Consider the following 15,588-nt stretch of genomic DNA (forward strand, 5'->3'; position numbering starts at 1 on the left):
TCCTTTTCAATATAAATGGGCTTGTTTGTTACTATCAAAATTATATATATTCAGAGACTAAGCCTTAGTCTATGTGGACTACTGAACATTCAATTATAAATATACTTAATATCTGATATAACGACAGGTAAATAAGTGTCATGTCCTCCTCCGGCAAAATTAACAGGTCTGACGCGCTTTACCTCCAGCTATGATGTAAATAGGTCAAATACTTCCGGGTCTAAGGACTGCTGGTATGTAAGAGCACAGCTGGAAAACGGAACATCAGTTTTTTTCATCCAGTAGCGATTCCCAATTAAAAAAGGCCAAGAATCCCATCGCTTATAACTTATGTGTAATACTTAACTAAATTCATAAATTCAAAGTGAAGAACTAGATATATGTATCATAATCTTTAATAACCGTCAAACACAGAGTCACAGTTATATTTTTACGGGGCAGCATATCATGGTTTGTTACCAGATTACCTCCCTTTGATAATCACATGATCAACGAAAATGGCGACATTGAAGCTGTGGAGGACGTCCGTAATGACCCGGTTCAGTGTTTTAGTATTCAGTGGTAAGCTGATTTTATGTTAAAATGTTTTCATAACATTACGGAAAGGTTGATATCTCACTATACCACCATTTATACCATTTTATCTTCGAATATTTCACTGTTGTACTCAAACAGAACTGTTTTATATTGGTGTGGCCAGCCGTCACAAAATCTGCACACATGATCACACGGATATGACCATGTCACTGTTTACACGGATCACACGGTCATGTAGTGACTAGTATGTCTCACTTTGTCTATCTTCCAAGTCGATATGAAGATTGTAAACCTTTCTTAATTTTCAATACCGTAAAGGATCTCTTACTAGTTTGTTGTTAGCATCTGTTTACTTGAGTTTACTTGAGATGATATTTATGGTGTATCTAGATTAAAATATAAACACCAGTTTTTGTTAAATTCCTTTCGGAAAGATCAAGTATCATGATGATACAAGGACTTACCCTCTATGATTTATCACTGATAGTATCAGTATTCTGTCGGAATAAATTTACTGGCAATATTTTATAATGTGATGTATGGATTATCTAATTATCTTGAATTCCTGAACACACTACTCAGTGGCATATGGTATTATGTGCTGAAAACGTGGCTCATTGTATAATTAAATAAGTTTGGAGATGGATCAGTGATTACATTTATTAATATTAGGTGTTAAATAGCGTATTTTGTATTACTGTGTGAAATGTCCATGTAATGTATGGTAAGAAATGATTGTATTTTAACACAATTTCACAGAACCTTCTTACACCAGGTTACAGTATGTTAGCAGGTTAGATTTAGAGATGCATTCAACATTGATTATTACTTCTATTTGTTCGTTATTTCATTACAAATGTGGGCCAACAGGCCCCAGGTACAACATTAATTGGTCCATTACACATAAGTATGTACATACATGTATATATGTGTTACAGAGATGTACATGAGGTATGAGGTAGTTTACTTTACAACAGCATGTCTAAGCTGCGAGGCATGGTAAATAAAACTGGCTAAATTTCTAACAACAGATGTTTGGTTAGACGACATGAGTATATTTAATTTTGTCATAGTAGGATATTCGTAATATTTCTAGGCAATATATCGTTGACGTAGATCATTACTTAATTAGCTAACCATAGACCTTCTTCCCTGTAGTTTAACTCAAATCTTGATTTATATAACTTTATCATGTTTATGAAAGACTTGTATAACCATCACCTGACATGGATTAGATCTTCTGTGTATAAACAACTGGGTTTTTTATAAAGAGTGGCAAAATTGCTCCATTCGTCAAGAGTAGCTGACAGTGCATGTACAAAAGGGTTAACATGCTTAAGACTAATAATAAGAGTTAATCTTCTCCAGTTAATAGCAGTTGAGTGATTCTAGTTATACACATGTCGTGACAACTTGGTAACCTTGCTGTGGAATTACTTGTCTACACAGACAGGGTTGTGCTGAATCTGTTAGCAAGGGTTTTAACACAGTGCTGGAAAGTAAGAGGTGAACCAGTTTCTTACAGGCCTGTCTAAGACAAAATACTAATACGTGTCCCGAAATAAGAAATATTTAATAATTTATGCTATTCATCTATTAAGGTATGGACAAGCAGAAATATTGGTAGATTTTGCATGCAAAAATGGCTCAGTTGACCATTTAAATGAACTCACAATCAGAAATCAGCAAGCTTAATGTGAATAGGTAAATACAAGAACTAGTATGTGCCAGGTCAGCACATGTTGTAGTGTCCCTCCAACCCACCAATCTTTGTCCACTTATCATGTCCCTGTTATGTATTTCAGCTGTGTTGAGTGTGTGTCTGGCTGGCCAGGAGCTGGTGATCACACACGCCCCGAGTTATGTGTCATTCCAGCAACAAGCAGATCAACTGCACACCAGTGAGGTGCCCAAAGTCCTCGCTCACACTCTTGGTTTGAAGACAGAATCAGTAAGTACAGGACAGGCATGAGCATGGCTACTCATTGTCTTCCTATACATGCTATATCTGAATTCAGAGGTACAGATACGCTGCGTATCTGCGTACATTACGCAAATAATTATAAATGTGAAAACTCAATTCCTTTTAAGTCTATTGCGTACAAGTACGCTTAAAGTTTTGTAAAAACTCAATAAATTTGACATTACATGGTATATTGGGAGGTTCAGATTGTCTATTTCAGCACCTGAACTTGGCAACTTGCAGTCTTTCTTATCGTTTCTCATATAACAGATCAAATATAAACAACAAACTATATTACACTATTCAGCTGTATATACAGAACTGTAGAAGTGGGGTATTAGCATGTTCCCTTGACACCTTTGGAAATTTCTGTCATGTTTTGAGAGAGCATTAATCAGGAAGTTAAAGCCAGTGGTTCAGACTTGGTCTTATCTCCAAAACCATGAATAAGATTGTACTTGTTGTTGCTCTGCCTTGCAGTCGGTGTTAAGGGGATAAAACACGGAATGATTGGCTCAGAGTTGGTGTTCAGTTTCTGAATAGGGGCGGTGGGGTAGCCTTGTGGTTAAAGTGTTCGCTAGTCATGCCGAAGACCCGGGTTTGATTCCCAACATGGGTACAATTTGTGAAGCCCATTTCTGGTGTCCCCTGCCGCGATATTACTGGAATATTGCTTAAAAACGGCGTAAAACCATAGTCAGTCAGTGTGAATAGGGGATCCATGTTAAGCTGTGGCAGGGTATATCAGCAGGTTAGCACTATACAAGTGATACAAGTGGGCCAGTACAAACAGCCACAAAACCACACACAGACACTCACCTGAGTGTGTGCACATCACTGTTTATGTCATATTGTTGGACATTATGTTAAACTCCATTTTGCTTGTAAGACATGCTATATTTGGGATTACACTTTCTTAGTAAAGTACAGATTCTGGTACTTTTCTGGGGTTGAGTCCCATCCGGGATTCAAACCCACACCCTCAAAGTCAGGCACCTAATCTTCCAGCACACAAAGTCAGACGCCTAGACCGCTCAGCTACTGCGGCTTCCACAAAAATGGAAGTCGGACAACTGGTAGTCTAGACTGCGGACTTTGTGTACCCCTCTGATAAGTGTTAATTGGCACGGTGCCCATGGCCGAAAGCTATGAAAATACACAATGCCATTTTAAAAAGTGGTCAAATGTAACATAAGTTACAAATATGTTACATTTGACCACTTTCTAAAATGGCATTGTGTATTTTCATCCATTTTTCTTCACTAATGATACAAAGGTTACGAGCCAAGTTCCTGCAATTCATTTGGAGTGAGGCGAGTTTGGTAGCCATGGTAATAGCAATCTGAAGTCTTCTTGCATCTATTTCAGGACCTGGGATGGAAGGGGATGGTACAGGGCTCACTGTTCAAGAGGCCAAAGGCCAATGTTCTCATGACGATTGTCACCCACCCTGACCAGCCTCTGCCCCTCAAGAAACTGGCCAAGTTCCCTGTCAATGATGTAAGTCAACAATGCTGTCAGGTTTCATATGTACAGCCCATTTAAACATCCATATCATAGGGGTATACTCATGTAATGATATGTACATTATTGTACTAAGCACACACAAGACCACCGACAGACCGTGGTGAGTTGTCTCCCTTATCAATGTTATGTGGATTGAATCACCACTTCTCATTTTGCGATTATGATGAGATTTTTATGAGTAGTATTGAGAATATAACCTGAGTCACATAGGACTTTTCTGTACTCCTTTGCCGCCCGGAGAGCGGAAGGTCGCGGGTTCGATCCCCGACCGCGTCATACCAAAAGACGTTAAAATATGGTACTTGTTGGTCCCTGTCTGACGCTCAGCATTTATGGGTACAACAAGGACTGGTCGGCTCGGACCACTATAAAACCAGCTTAAGTCTGGGCTAGTACAAGCAGCCACACATACACATACACACGCATGCACGTCGTCATATTCTCAATCACCACGTTAAACCCAATTCCACCTCACCCCACCTCACCTCACCTCACCTCACCTCACCTCACCTCACTTCAATTATGTATACTTTACAGACTGTCCTCATACTCTTGAATATTGTAGAACACCCTGTTACATAACAGTCAACTTTCTGTATCCAGCTTTGTGGTAGCATGGTTGCCTCTAGCAAACACAGATTCCATGTATTGTACTTGTAGTATCGTTTAACCTGTATGTTTGGGTTTAACCTACTTCCCAGAGTTGCCAGTATGCTCACTCCGCTTTGACTGCTTCAGGATGTGGCGTTTCCGGACGTGGAGGGAGTGATGAACTCCTTGCAGGGCATGTTCCTGGAGCAGAGCCCGCTCATGCTTGATCTACACGCAGACAACAATGTAAGACCAGTTTACACATTTGTAGGGGTTTGTTCCCGTAGTGCTTGAATCAAGAGAACCTGCATCTCTCGTCTGGTCTTCCTTGATTTTCATGATTAATTTTGGGACTGTCCCTTGTAAAATATTTTGTCACTCAATCAGGTTTGAAGTAAATGTCTGTCTATAATAAGCATAAAAGATCACAGTATATGACTTAACCGCTAGTCCTAAGTCCATGTCTAGTAAAAATCTGTTTGGTCCACTAAACATAGCTGATGGTGGTTCCATTGTATAAAACAATCATAGTGCTAAGGTGAGCGTAACTCCCACACCTTAGCAAACACTTACGACAGTCTTAGCGCTTAGGTTGTTCTGTACAACGGCACCCACTTAATAACACTAAATAATGTTTATGCTAAAATGATATTGAGAGCCATGTTTCGGATACTAAACTCGTATGATTTTGGCATGGTTTGGCAGCACCGGTACGTTGTATTCTACTTGCTGTTTTCATGGTGGACACCTTGGAACCCCCAAATGCCTTTGACCCCTACAAATTAGAACCAAGGACTAGCTTACTTTGTAGATTGGTGTCATACCATGGAATAATGTTGTATGGCCACATTTCTCCCTTATACATTCATTGATTGTGTCTCCTTCCTTCCCAACACAGATGTTTGACTTGAAGACGGAGGAGCAGCTGTTTAGGAAGCTGCCAAATTCCATCCGCAAACTCAGCGACCGTCTCCTGGACTCAGACTCCATCATCCATAAACTGTCGTCTGGATCATTGAACATGACCGTGAACTCTGACCTGTCCTTGATGAGTGAGATGCAGATGATTGCTGACGTTATGAAGACTGTGAGTGTTTTCTTGGTGTCTCTGATATGATTGTGTCATTGTTGTATTCTTGGGGTGGTTTAGGTTGGGTGGAGAACGAGATGGCCCTGAGGGCTAAGATGATGAAATGTATCAAATCACTACAGGTTCGACAGAAATAGTTCCTCTGTTGGGATTCTTGGTCCCAGAGAGATGCAAGTCAGTCAGATCTGCTAAAGAAGACCCGCGAAGGGTTAGATTTGATCTTCAGCAACCCATGCTTGTCGTAAGAAGCAACTAACAGGATCGGGTGGTCAGGCTCTCTGACTGGGTTGACACGTCATCATATCCCATATGCGTAGAACAATGCTCATGCTGCTGTTCACTGGATTGTCTGGTCCAGACTCGATTATTTAAGGACCGCCGTCATATAGCTGGAACATTGCTGAGTGGGGCGTTCAACAACAACCAGGCCAAAGCTAAAGCAGAAGACGGCCTCTTAAAACACTCAAGCAGAGTAAAAATTACAAGTCAAAACATGACTCAGCTCCTTATAGTGGTGTATGTATGTTTCCCTGTTAGTTCTAATCCTGAATTTCTTGGCTCCACAGATGTCAGAGAACCCCAAGCTGGTGAAGAACAAGACGCCAGATCTCTTCTCCTTCACCATCTACGGTCTCCGGAACGTGGCTGATAAACATGGACCAAAGTCGGAACAAGCCAAGGATGCAACCAAGATGGTCTCAGACTTCGTAGATCATGTAAGTGTACTCGTGGCGTTAACGTTAGTCCGTCGAAATAATGATCCGTCTCGGGCACATCCCGTCTATCAGAAAATATGTTACTGATTATTTTTCTTTCACTTACTTAATGGATAAGCTATTACGGCCAGTATTGGTGGTCGATTAATTGAAACAATCGAAGATTGGTCGCAGTGACTAAACGACCAAGCAATCGATCATGTTTTCTCATAATCGAACACAAGCAATTCTGGAACACTTTTTGCATTAACAATATTTTTCACAAGGTTGGTTTTATCAGTTACATTTCATGAGCACTACAAGCTCGTTCCAAGTCATGATTGAATATATTTTAAAAAACCCAAGAAAGTTATGTTCCTAACATATTAGTCATCCTTTCAAGATGTGAAATTTGCCAAAAAACAACAACCAAAGAACTTCATGTTTTTTCTTTATGTTTTTGTGCATTAACAAAAATAACCTGGAAAAATTCATAAATGACGCTAACCAATTATTTTCGATGATTGGTCGGTTGTAATGAAGCAATCATCCATTTTGAGATTTTAACCAATTCCCAACACTAACGGCCAGGTGACTACCTTGTGTTATGACCTGCTTGTCCATCAGTAGAAACTGTAAACATGTCGGGTCACTGTTTACCTGTGGTTTTGTTCATTTCCAAAAGCAATTTCCTTGGATTAAACACATTGATCATTTCTCTAAAAATCCACAGTTTATTTTGTACTGGTGGTTTATGTGAAATAACTAGTACCACTAGCTGTCCAGATTTATACAAACCTCCGGGGCGGTGGGGTAGCCTATTGGTTAAAGCGTTAGCTCGTCACACCGAAGACCCGGGTTCGAATCCCCACATGGGCACAATGTTTGAAGCCCATTTCTGGTGTCCCTCGCCGTGATGTTGCTGGAATATTGCTAAAAGCGGCGTAAAACCAAACTCACTCAGTCAGTCAGTATACAAGCCTCCAAATACAGGACTAGTGGCATGTCTACCCTTGAAATTGATACGGTGTAGAAAACAATATCATTGGATGAGTCTTTAGCTTGTTTATTGATGCCATTCAGGCTAAAGTTGTTGATCATGTTGATCTTTAGATATTATCACCTGTATGAGTTCTGGTTGCTATGACAACAGTTGCTTGCTTGTGTTCCAGGTGACTGATCACTTCAAGTCGCTGTACAAGGATAATGTTGTGGTGGAGGTGCTCAGTGCCGCCCCAGAGAAGGGACATGTCCGTAAAGTCCGCAGTCTCATGGCTACAACTCCAGCACCCAGTGTAAGTGGTCAACACGGACTGTCAATGTTGTTCAGTGTTGTTGGTCAGAAATCTTGAAAACTTTAGAAATGCCATAGATGGGAATTGTTTGCAGTTTCATAATTGTGTTAGCTAGAAGCAAGGTGCTTTAGTCTGATGTTTATTATAGTCAGCCTTGATATCTCAAGGGCTATAGGGGCGGTGGGGTAGCCTAGTGGTTAAAGCTTTCGCTTGTCACGCCGAGGACCCGGGTTCAATTCTCCACATGGGTACAATGTGTGAAGCCCATTTCTGGTGTCCCCCGCCATGATATTGCTGGAATATTGCTAAAAGCGGCGTAAAAACTAAACTCACTCACTCACCAGGGCTATCATCTTCATAAACCTGCACAAACCTGTGTTTCTTGTAGTCACAAATTACCTGCCCTTGACTTCCATTTGACAATTTGATAGGTACTCTACAAGGTCTAATGTAGCAGCCTGAATGCAATTTACGTTCCAGCCTCAGTATTGAGTTGGCAATATGGACAAACATGGTGGCCAGTCGAATTGATTGTGATCCAACAAATTCAGTATTGAAAGAATCCACAACACCAAGAAAAAGCCTTCAAAACATGGAAGGAAACAATGTCTTAAAATGGTTTCTCTGTAAATAGAGAATACTACACGAGGTCTCATTACCATACGAATTATACAAAACCAGTGTCCTTCCTATGGTATCTGACCTAGTGAAAGCGAGGTCAGAAACCATAGGAATGTCCGAGTTTCGTATAATTCGTATGTTATAAGACCGAGTGTGCCATTATATTTATTACCCACGTCTTACATGCTTTATATTATTATATTTGTATTATTATAACAAAATAGCGTATATTTGTTATTTTTATGTTTTTTTCAAACTGAAACCGGTTTCATAAAGAGGTTGCGGAAGAATGTTGTTTTGTAGTACACTTTTTGCATGATGTCACACTGTAATGACCGACGTCACGATACATGTCAGTTGTCATCGCCTCGTACAGCCTCCTACATTAAACTACTCCGTAGCACACTCGGATAACATCACTGGTGGAAACTTTGCATTTGTTTTTCGACGCATATAATGTCTCAGTTCGACTGACAATTAAACAGCGATACGGCAACGTTCGCAATGTTTACATTCCCACAATTCATATAAGTTGTAGAATGAATGAATTCACGTGTTTGTTATGAATGAAAAAGTAGTTCCGTCACAACGTGATCTAATTGAGAGGCAAAAAGAATGAAACTCGCAGATTCCAAGACGAGGGTGAAATGTTAATGACAAGGTCAAGGGAAGGTAATTTGTGATTGTAAGAAGCACAGGAATGGATCCAGGGGTTAGTGGAGGGTTACGAAAATGTGATCCCCGTAGATGTAGACTGTGGTGTATTATCATGTTTCCAAACCTGCTGTTGTGGTATCATATTTGGAAAGGTATGATATCTTGCCTTCTAAAAATGCTGTTACAGCAGCTTTATTTTATTTCAAGAGTTCTTTACAGAACTTTTCGTGGTCATGAATTTGATGACCTGTGAAGATTCAGGTTTGAACTGACCTTCAGCAACCCATGCTTGTCAAAGGATGCAACTAATGGTATCGACCGCCTCCGTGGTGTATTGGTTAGAGCGTCCGCCCGAAGAGCGGAAGGTCGCGGGTTCGATCCCCGACCGCGTCATACCGAAACACGTTAAAATATGGTACTTGTTGGTTCCTGCCTGGCGCTCGGCATTAATGGGTACAACAAGGACTGGTCAGCTCGGAGTCAGTATAATGTGTCTGAGTGGGGTATTCATGCTTCACTGCGGCGTGGTATCTCAGTGGGCTAGCACTATAAAACCAGCTTAAGTCTAGTACAAGCAGCTAGTACAAGCAGCCACACATACACATACACGTGCATGCACGTGGCCATATGAGTGAAATATTCTCAAGCACGACGTTAAACCCAATTTCACCTCACCTCACTAATGGTATCAGTGGGTGACAGGGTCAGACTCACTGACTTAGGTGATGCATGTCGTCATATCACAACTGCTGAGATTGATGATCATTATGTCAATCACTAGCATGTCTGGCCCAGATATTGCGCAGATCAATGCTCATGCTGTTGATCACTGGATTGTCTGGTCCAGACTCAATTATTTACAGACCGCCGCAATATAGCTGGAATATTGCTGAGTGCGGCGTAAGACTAAACTCACTCACTCAGTCTGGCCCAGATATTTCCAGACTGCTGTTGTATAGCTGGACTGTGCTATGTGTGGCATTAAACAACAAGCAAACAAACATTAATTATAAAGGCTCCTTCACCATGTTTACTCCACTCACAGCAATATTCCAGCAGTATCACAGCAGCGGACCTGTATGCCTCCAGCATGCTCAATGCTTATCAAAAGTGTTCAAGGAAAACGATTTTTAATAATTTGCTGACCTAATAAAATTGACCAAGGTGACAGTCTCTATTTAGTCTAAATTTTAACTTGAATGTATTTCTGAGAATTGGTTTAACTTTTATAGCCATCAGTGCGACATTCCTAAGGTGCGGTGGGGTAGCCTAGTGGTTAAAGCTTTTGCTTATCATGCCGAAGATCCGGGTTCGATTCCCCATGTGGGTACTAGGTGTGAAGCCCATTCCTGGTGTCCCCACTATGATGTTGCTGAAATATTGCTAAAAGCGGCGTAAAACTAAACTCACTTACTCACTCTTGATATATCTGTGGCATCTATCAGCATCATCATAGCATTTGCCTTGTGTGCAAGGTTTGAATTACTGAACAACCACAGCCTAATTATTCTCATCATAGTGATTACTCTTTTCTCTCTTTGGGGGTTTTGGAATAGCCTCGTGGTGAAATAATTTAAATAGGTATTCAAATATCATATCAAAATCGTGATAATGGTTATCGAAAATCGAAACTAAGATGTCAGATTCGATTTTCGATGAATCGAACCGAATCGTTGCAGCCCTAGTGCTTATTGCAGTTATATAGCGATGGTCAGTCTAAACTAGTGATGGTATGTCTAAACTAATGCTGGTTCCTTGATGCTAGAGCTTTGGTGTACCATACCTGAACATGGATACCCTTTTCAAACAGAATTTGCTGATTCCAAGACAACTAGTCACTGTTTTTTGCTTTAATACCTCACGCCAGGAAGGGCAGCCTTAACTACCGTCTTTAAACATCTTTTGCGGAGGGGGCGGTGGGGAAGCCTAGTGGTTAAAGCATTTGCTCGTCACGCCGAAGACCAGGGTTCGATTCCCCACATGGGTACAATGTGTGAAGCCCATTTGTGGTGTCCCTCGCCGTGATATTGCTGAAATATTGCTGAAATATATTACTCACTCACTCACTGTTTTGCTGAGACGTGTCTGGGATCAGACCACCTTTCACTCTCTGAGCTGCATGCTCTATGATCTACATACAGGATGTCCACTTCAGCTAATAATGGTGTAGCTTAATGTGGAAGTAGACCAAGGATTGACCCAATTCACTGATACAATGAGTGAAACCCTTTACAGTGGACCCACAAAGGCGGATACGGAGTGGGTTGGTTCAAACCCCCTGAATCCCCCCTTGGCTCCACCAGTGCAAAACACTAACTTCAATGTGGTCTTTAGTCATTTTCAAAAGGTTTTTTTTAAACCCCTGAAACCACCCCCACACCCACCACCTTCACCACCAACACCCCACCCCACTCTTTTGGATCAACCAATGTGCCATCCTTGATATAGCTGTAATCAATCTAATATTAACAGTCTGTGCTTATGAGTCAGCTGCCCTGAATGTGGCTTTAAGCATCAAACTCAGTAGATTGTTTTATTGTTAGATCTGTGTTATAGAAGTTGGTGAGTCAATAATGAAGCATGTTATGTTCAGGATAACAACTTTGTTCATTGTACAGAGCGATGTCTCACTTTTGTTTGATAAAGGTGTAAGAATCTATGCTGAAATGTTGCTCTGTGCAATAAACAAGATGTTAGGCATACAGTCATATGTTTCATTATTGAATTCAGATGAGTTGAGTGTCGTACCATGAACCGTCATTCACTGATTTAACTAGACCGAACAGAATTTTAATTGACATAGGTGTCAGGCCAGTGTTTTTAGTTACAGTAAAAACAACACTCTCAATTTGCAGCAGCATGAACTATTGAAAGGCAGGCTTTTCAGTATTTACCTGCTCTGAAGCAGTCTCACCACTTCACTAGAAAAAACTAGATAATTTCACTGGGTCCTTGCCGAGTCGTTTAACATCTATTTAACATTTGATTACTAGATACATTTACCGGTAATCTGTTGTCATCTTAGACTGACAACTGTACAGGTAAGCATAAACACTGCGAAGGCGTGGCCCAACTTACTGGCAGCAGATGATTAGCAAAACACACACGTTGAGAATCACGACTGGGCCAAAATCTGATTAATTGGGGAGTTGTTTATCGTGTTGTAGACTTGTGTATATAAAACTGCATGCAATTGATTAATGTCAGTATGTGCGTGATCAGACGACATGTTGTTTGTGGTAAAAAACCAGGAATCCACGAAATCACCTTTGGCTCGGTTCCTTGAAATGTGATTAATGAGGCTAGTAGTTCTTGAGGATTTGGAACTATGTGCTTTTTTGCAGCAAATAGTAAAGTTGTGTGGTTCAAAACTTTTATTCTCTTATGTTTTATTTTATTTTTTGTTCATTTAACAGGTGTCTTAATTTTGTATTCAATGCAATATCAGTGTAAACTTAAATACTTTGTAAATTTTATACTTTCAGTAAAATATCAGTCACCTTGCCCTACATTAAGACATAAGTAATAAGTATACATGATTAATATTACTTGAGAATGTTTATATTCTCAGTTTCAAAGACAGAAGTTGGCACTAGTCCTGCAGTTACTTATCATAGGGGGCGGTTGGGTAGCCTAGTGGTTGAAGCGATTGCACGTCACGCCGAAGACCCGGGTTCGATTCCCCACGTGGGTACAATGTGTGAAGCCCATTTCTGGTGTCCCCGAGGTGATGTTGCTGTAATACATGTATTGCTAAAAGCGGCATAAAAACCCAACTCATTCATTCACTTATCATAGGGTCTGTTAGAAATTTGGCAGTTTTAAGGGTATTCCTATGTTTCATGTTCGTAAGCATAGTGGAGTAAAAATGTCAGTTTCTGTTGCTGATTAAGGAAATTTGACTGACGTCTACTGCAGACTTGGGACCTGATATTGGCCTCTGGTCTGGTCTAGACAGAACAATGTAAGGGTCAAAGTCATACTTCTGTATAATGTCCAATATTCTTCTTACAGAAGCCAACCTCGAACAATTTGAATCTGGCAGATGACTACAGTCAGGAGTACCCTGCCATCTTCAACATCGTCCTGTGGTTGATGCTGGTTCTGGCCATCGCAGTGTATGCCATCGTCTACGGCATGTGGTACATGGACCCCGGCGTGGACAGCATCATCTACAGGATGACCAGTCAACGACTCAAGAAAGATTAAATTTCAAGTTGATCCACCGTGTTCCTTCTGTGTCCCTGAACTTAACCATGGTCATATATATATTTAATCCCTTCAAAAACATTTTCTAATATCAAATGCTTTGAAATATTCTAAAAAATGAAAATTAGAAACGAAGTATACTTGTTTTTTGTGATTTAAGGTTAATCATGTCAAAGGGAGGTAACTCTTACTACCTTACATGGAAAGACTGGTTGACCCAAATCTCTGTAAATGTAGAGTTGATTGTTAAAGTTTTCATTTTGAACTGACTATTTCTAGTTGTTGGGACACTGAGGGAATGTGCATGTCAAAACCCATCACACCTATGGAACAGACATGCATATTCTAAGTCTAAAACCATTCCAACGAATTATTCTTTCGTTTATGTGACAGTCTACTAGATGTACAAGTGCATTTCAATTTTACAAAGAGATCTGTACACGTCATTCTGGACCATTTAGAGTACACATAATGCTCCAGGAGATACGAAACTGGATCCCCATCTGGGGCTAGTTCCACAAAGCGATAAGCCCATCTCTGGTGTCCCCCGCCGTGATATTGCTGGAATATTGCTAAAAGCGGCATAAAACTAAACTCAGTCAGTCCACAAAGCGATATTAACACTAAGGTGATCCTAACTCCATTACGTTACGATAGGCTTACGATCATCGTAGCGCTAAGACAGCTTTGTGGAACAAGATAGGCTTACGATCATCATAGCGCTAAGACAGCTTTGTGAAACAAGATAGGCTTACGATCATCGTAGCGCTAAGACAGCTTTGTGAAACAAGATAGGCTTACGATCATCGTAGCGCTAAGACAGTTTTGTGGAACAAGGCCATGCACCTTAATTTTTAATAACATGGCATGTCGTTGTTAAAAGTGAGTGGTAAATGTCAGAACATGTGGTTCTAACAAGAACCATTGAGGACTCTGCTCTTGTGTTAGGGAAACTATGGATACACAGACTTTCCCCCTAATTGGTACCAGGTTATGAAACCAGCTCTGGTACCTTCTAAATTTGTACTTCATCTTAAAACAGTTAAAATACCTGATAGGCGTACACTGCATTCCACAAGTGTTTGATTTGTAACATTTGGTACTAGTTTACCGCTGTCTGTTCCGCAGCTGTAGATGGTCTTACACTAGTCAGTACCAATGACTGGGACTGTCACCAGGGGTGTTGTCAATGGATCTACCGGATTTGTCATTACAATCTTGTTAAATGTGTTGTCAGATATCGAGCAGTAGTGATCAAGTTTGTCCAAATGTCATTGAAAAAGAAAATTGTTTTGGTAATGGTAATTTGGAATTTATATGCCCTTTTTACTCAGTTTCCTGAAAATATGTATTTGATATTGAAGTAAAGACGAAAATATGTTTTTGATATTGAAGTAAAGACGTGGAAGTTTTCAGTCTGTACAGATGATTGTAAGGATTGCTTTCATATTGGTCCATAGGTGTGTCCGATACAGGCTTAATACAGCAAATACTGTACTTCACCTCCCTTGAGGTGCTGAATGTGTATCTGTGCTAAAGCTTCAAGTTTATGATCCAGGATCACTATTGACCTTGTGACTGTCAAGATATGACACGAGTCATCTTTAAGTCAGTTCTTGAACAAAGCTGGACAATTTGTATCTCAGAACAATAATGCTACCACTCTTGTTATGGAGCTATTTTATTTCTAAATCAAGCAAGACCCGACTGCCCACATGGGTACAATGTGTGAAGCCCATTTCTGGTGTACCCCGCCGTGATTTTGCTGGAACATTGTGAAAAGCACTGTAAAACAAAAACTCACTCACTCAGAGTCCATTATGTAAAGTCCTAGTAACGCTGAAATACTGCTGATTCAGATTAATCCGTACAATCCACTCACTCACTTTTTATCCCGAATATGAGATCCATGACTATGTGATAACAGATGTTGGTACTTCCAGTGCTGCACCGTAACCGTTGACAACACCCAAGTGAACGGTAAACTCCCTCAAGACAAGGCTGTGCTATTTCCCACTGTGTATTTCAAGTCATTTATGACTATTGTGTATAATCTTTAGTTTGACCATTTTTTGGAGAAGGAATAATAATCATGGTTTATCTCATACTCGTGTAGATGGAGAGTGTGGTTGGTCTTTAATGCATACCTGTGATGGTGTCATATCATATTTGACATACCGTATTCGCCATAAACGACACTTTTGCTCAGAATATTGGGGGGGTGTATTATGGAGTTGTTTTGCGATCAACGGAAGTGGATTACCTTAGTTCAAACATCAGTGATACTAGCACTTCTATCCAAAATAGTTATATTATAATTAATTAATAACCCTTCCACTCTTTGGTTTTCTGCTGCAGATCTGTCATAAATATGCAAATATTGACTAACCTGTGCACTTTTAT

At 40.3% G+C, this 15,588-nt stretch overlaps 1 protein-coding gene across 1 annotated transcript; it reads left to right on the forward strand.

Annotated features, from left to right (window-relative positions):
* Positions 1–475: 475 nt before the first annotated feature.
* LOC124256882 (renin receptor-like) lies at positions 476–13,271 on the forward strand. Its single transcript, XM_046690850.1, has 8 exons — positions 476–561; positions 2,343–2,488; positions 3,869–4,000; positions 4,766–4,864; positions 5,517–5,705; positions 6,275–6,424; positions 7,576–7,698; positions 12,991–13,271. Exons 1-8 carry the CDS (start codon positions 498–500, stop codon positions 13,183–13,185), a joined length of 1,098 nt encoding a protein of 365 aa, XP_046546806.1. The 5' UTR covers positions 476–497; the 3' UTR covers positions 13,186–13,271.
* Positions 13,272–15,588: the final 2,317 nt, after the last annotated feature.

Source organism: Haliotis rubra, unplaced genomic scaffold (genome assembly GCF_003918875.1).
Source record: "Haliotis rubra isolate DU_JTF1 unplaced genomic scaffold, ASM391887v1 Scf641, whole genome shotgun sequence".
NCBI lineage: Eukaryota > Metazoa > Mollusca > Gastropoda > Lepetellida > Haliotidae > Haliotis > Haliotis rubra.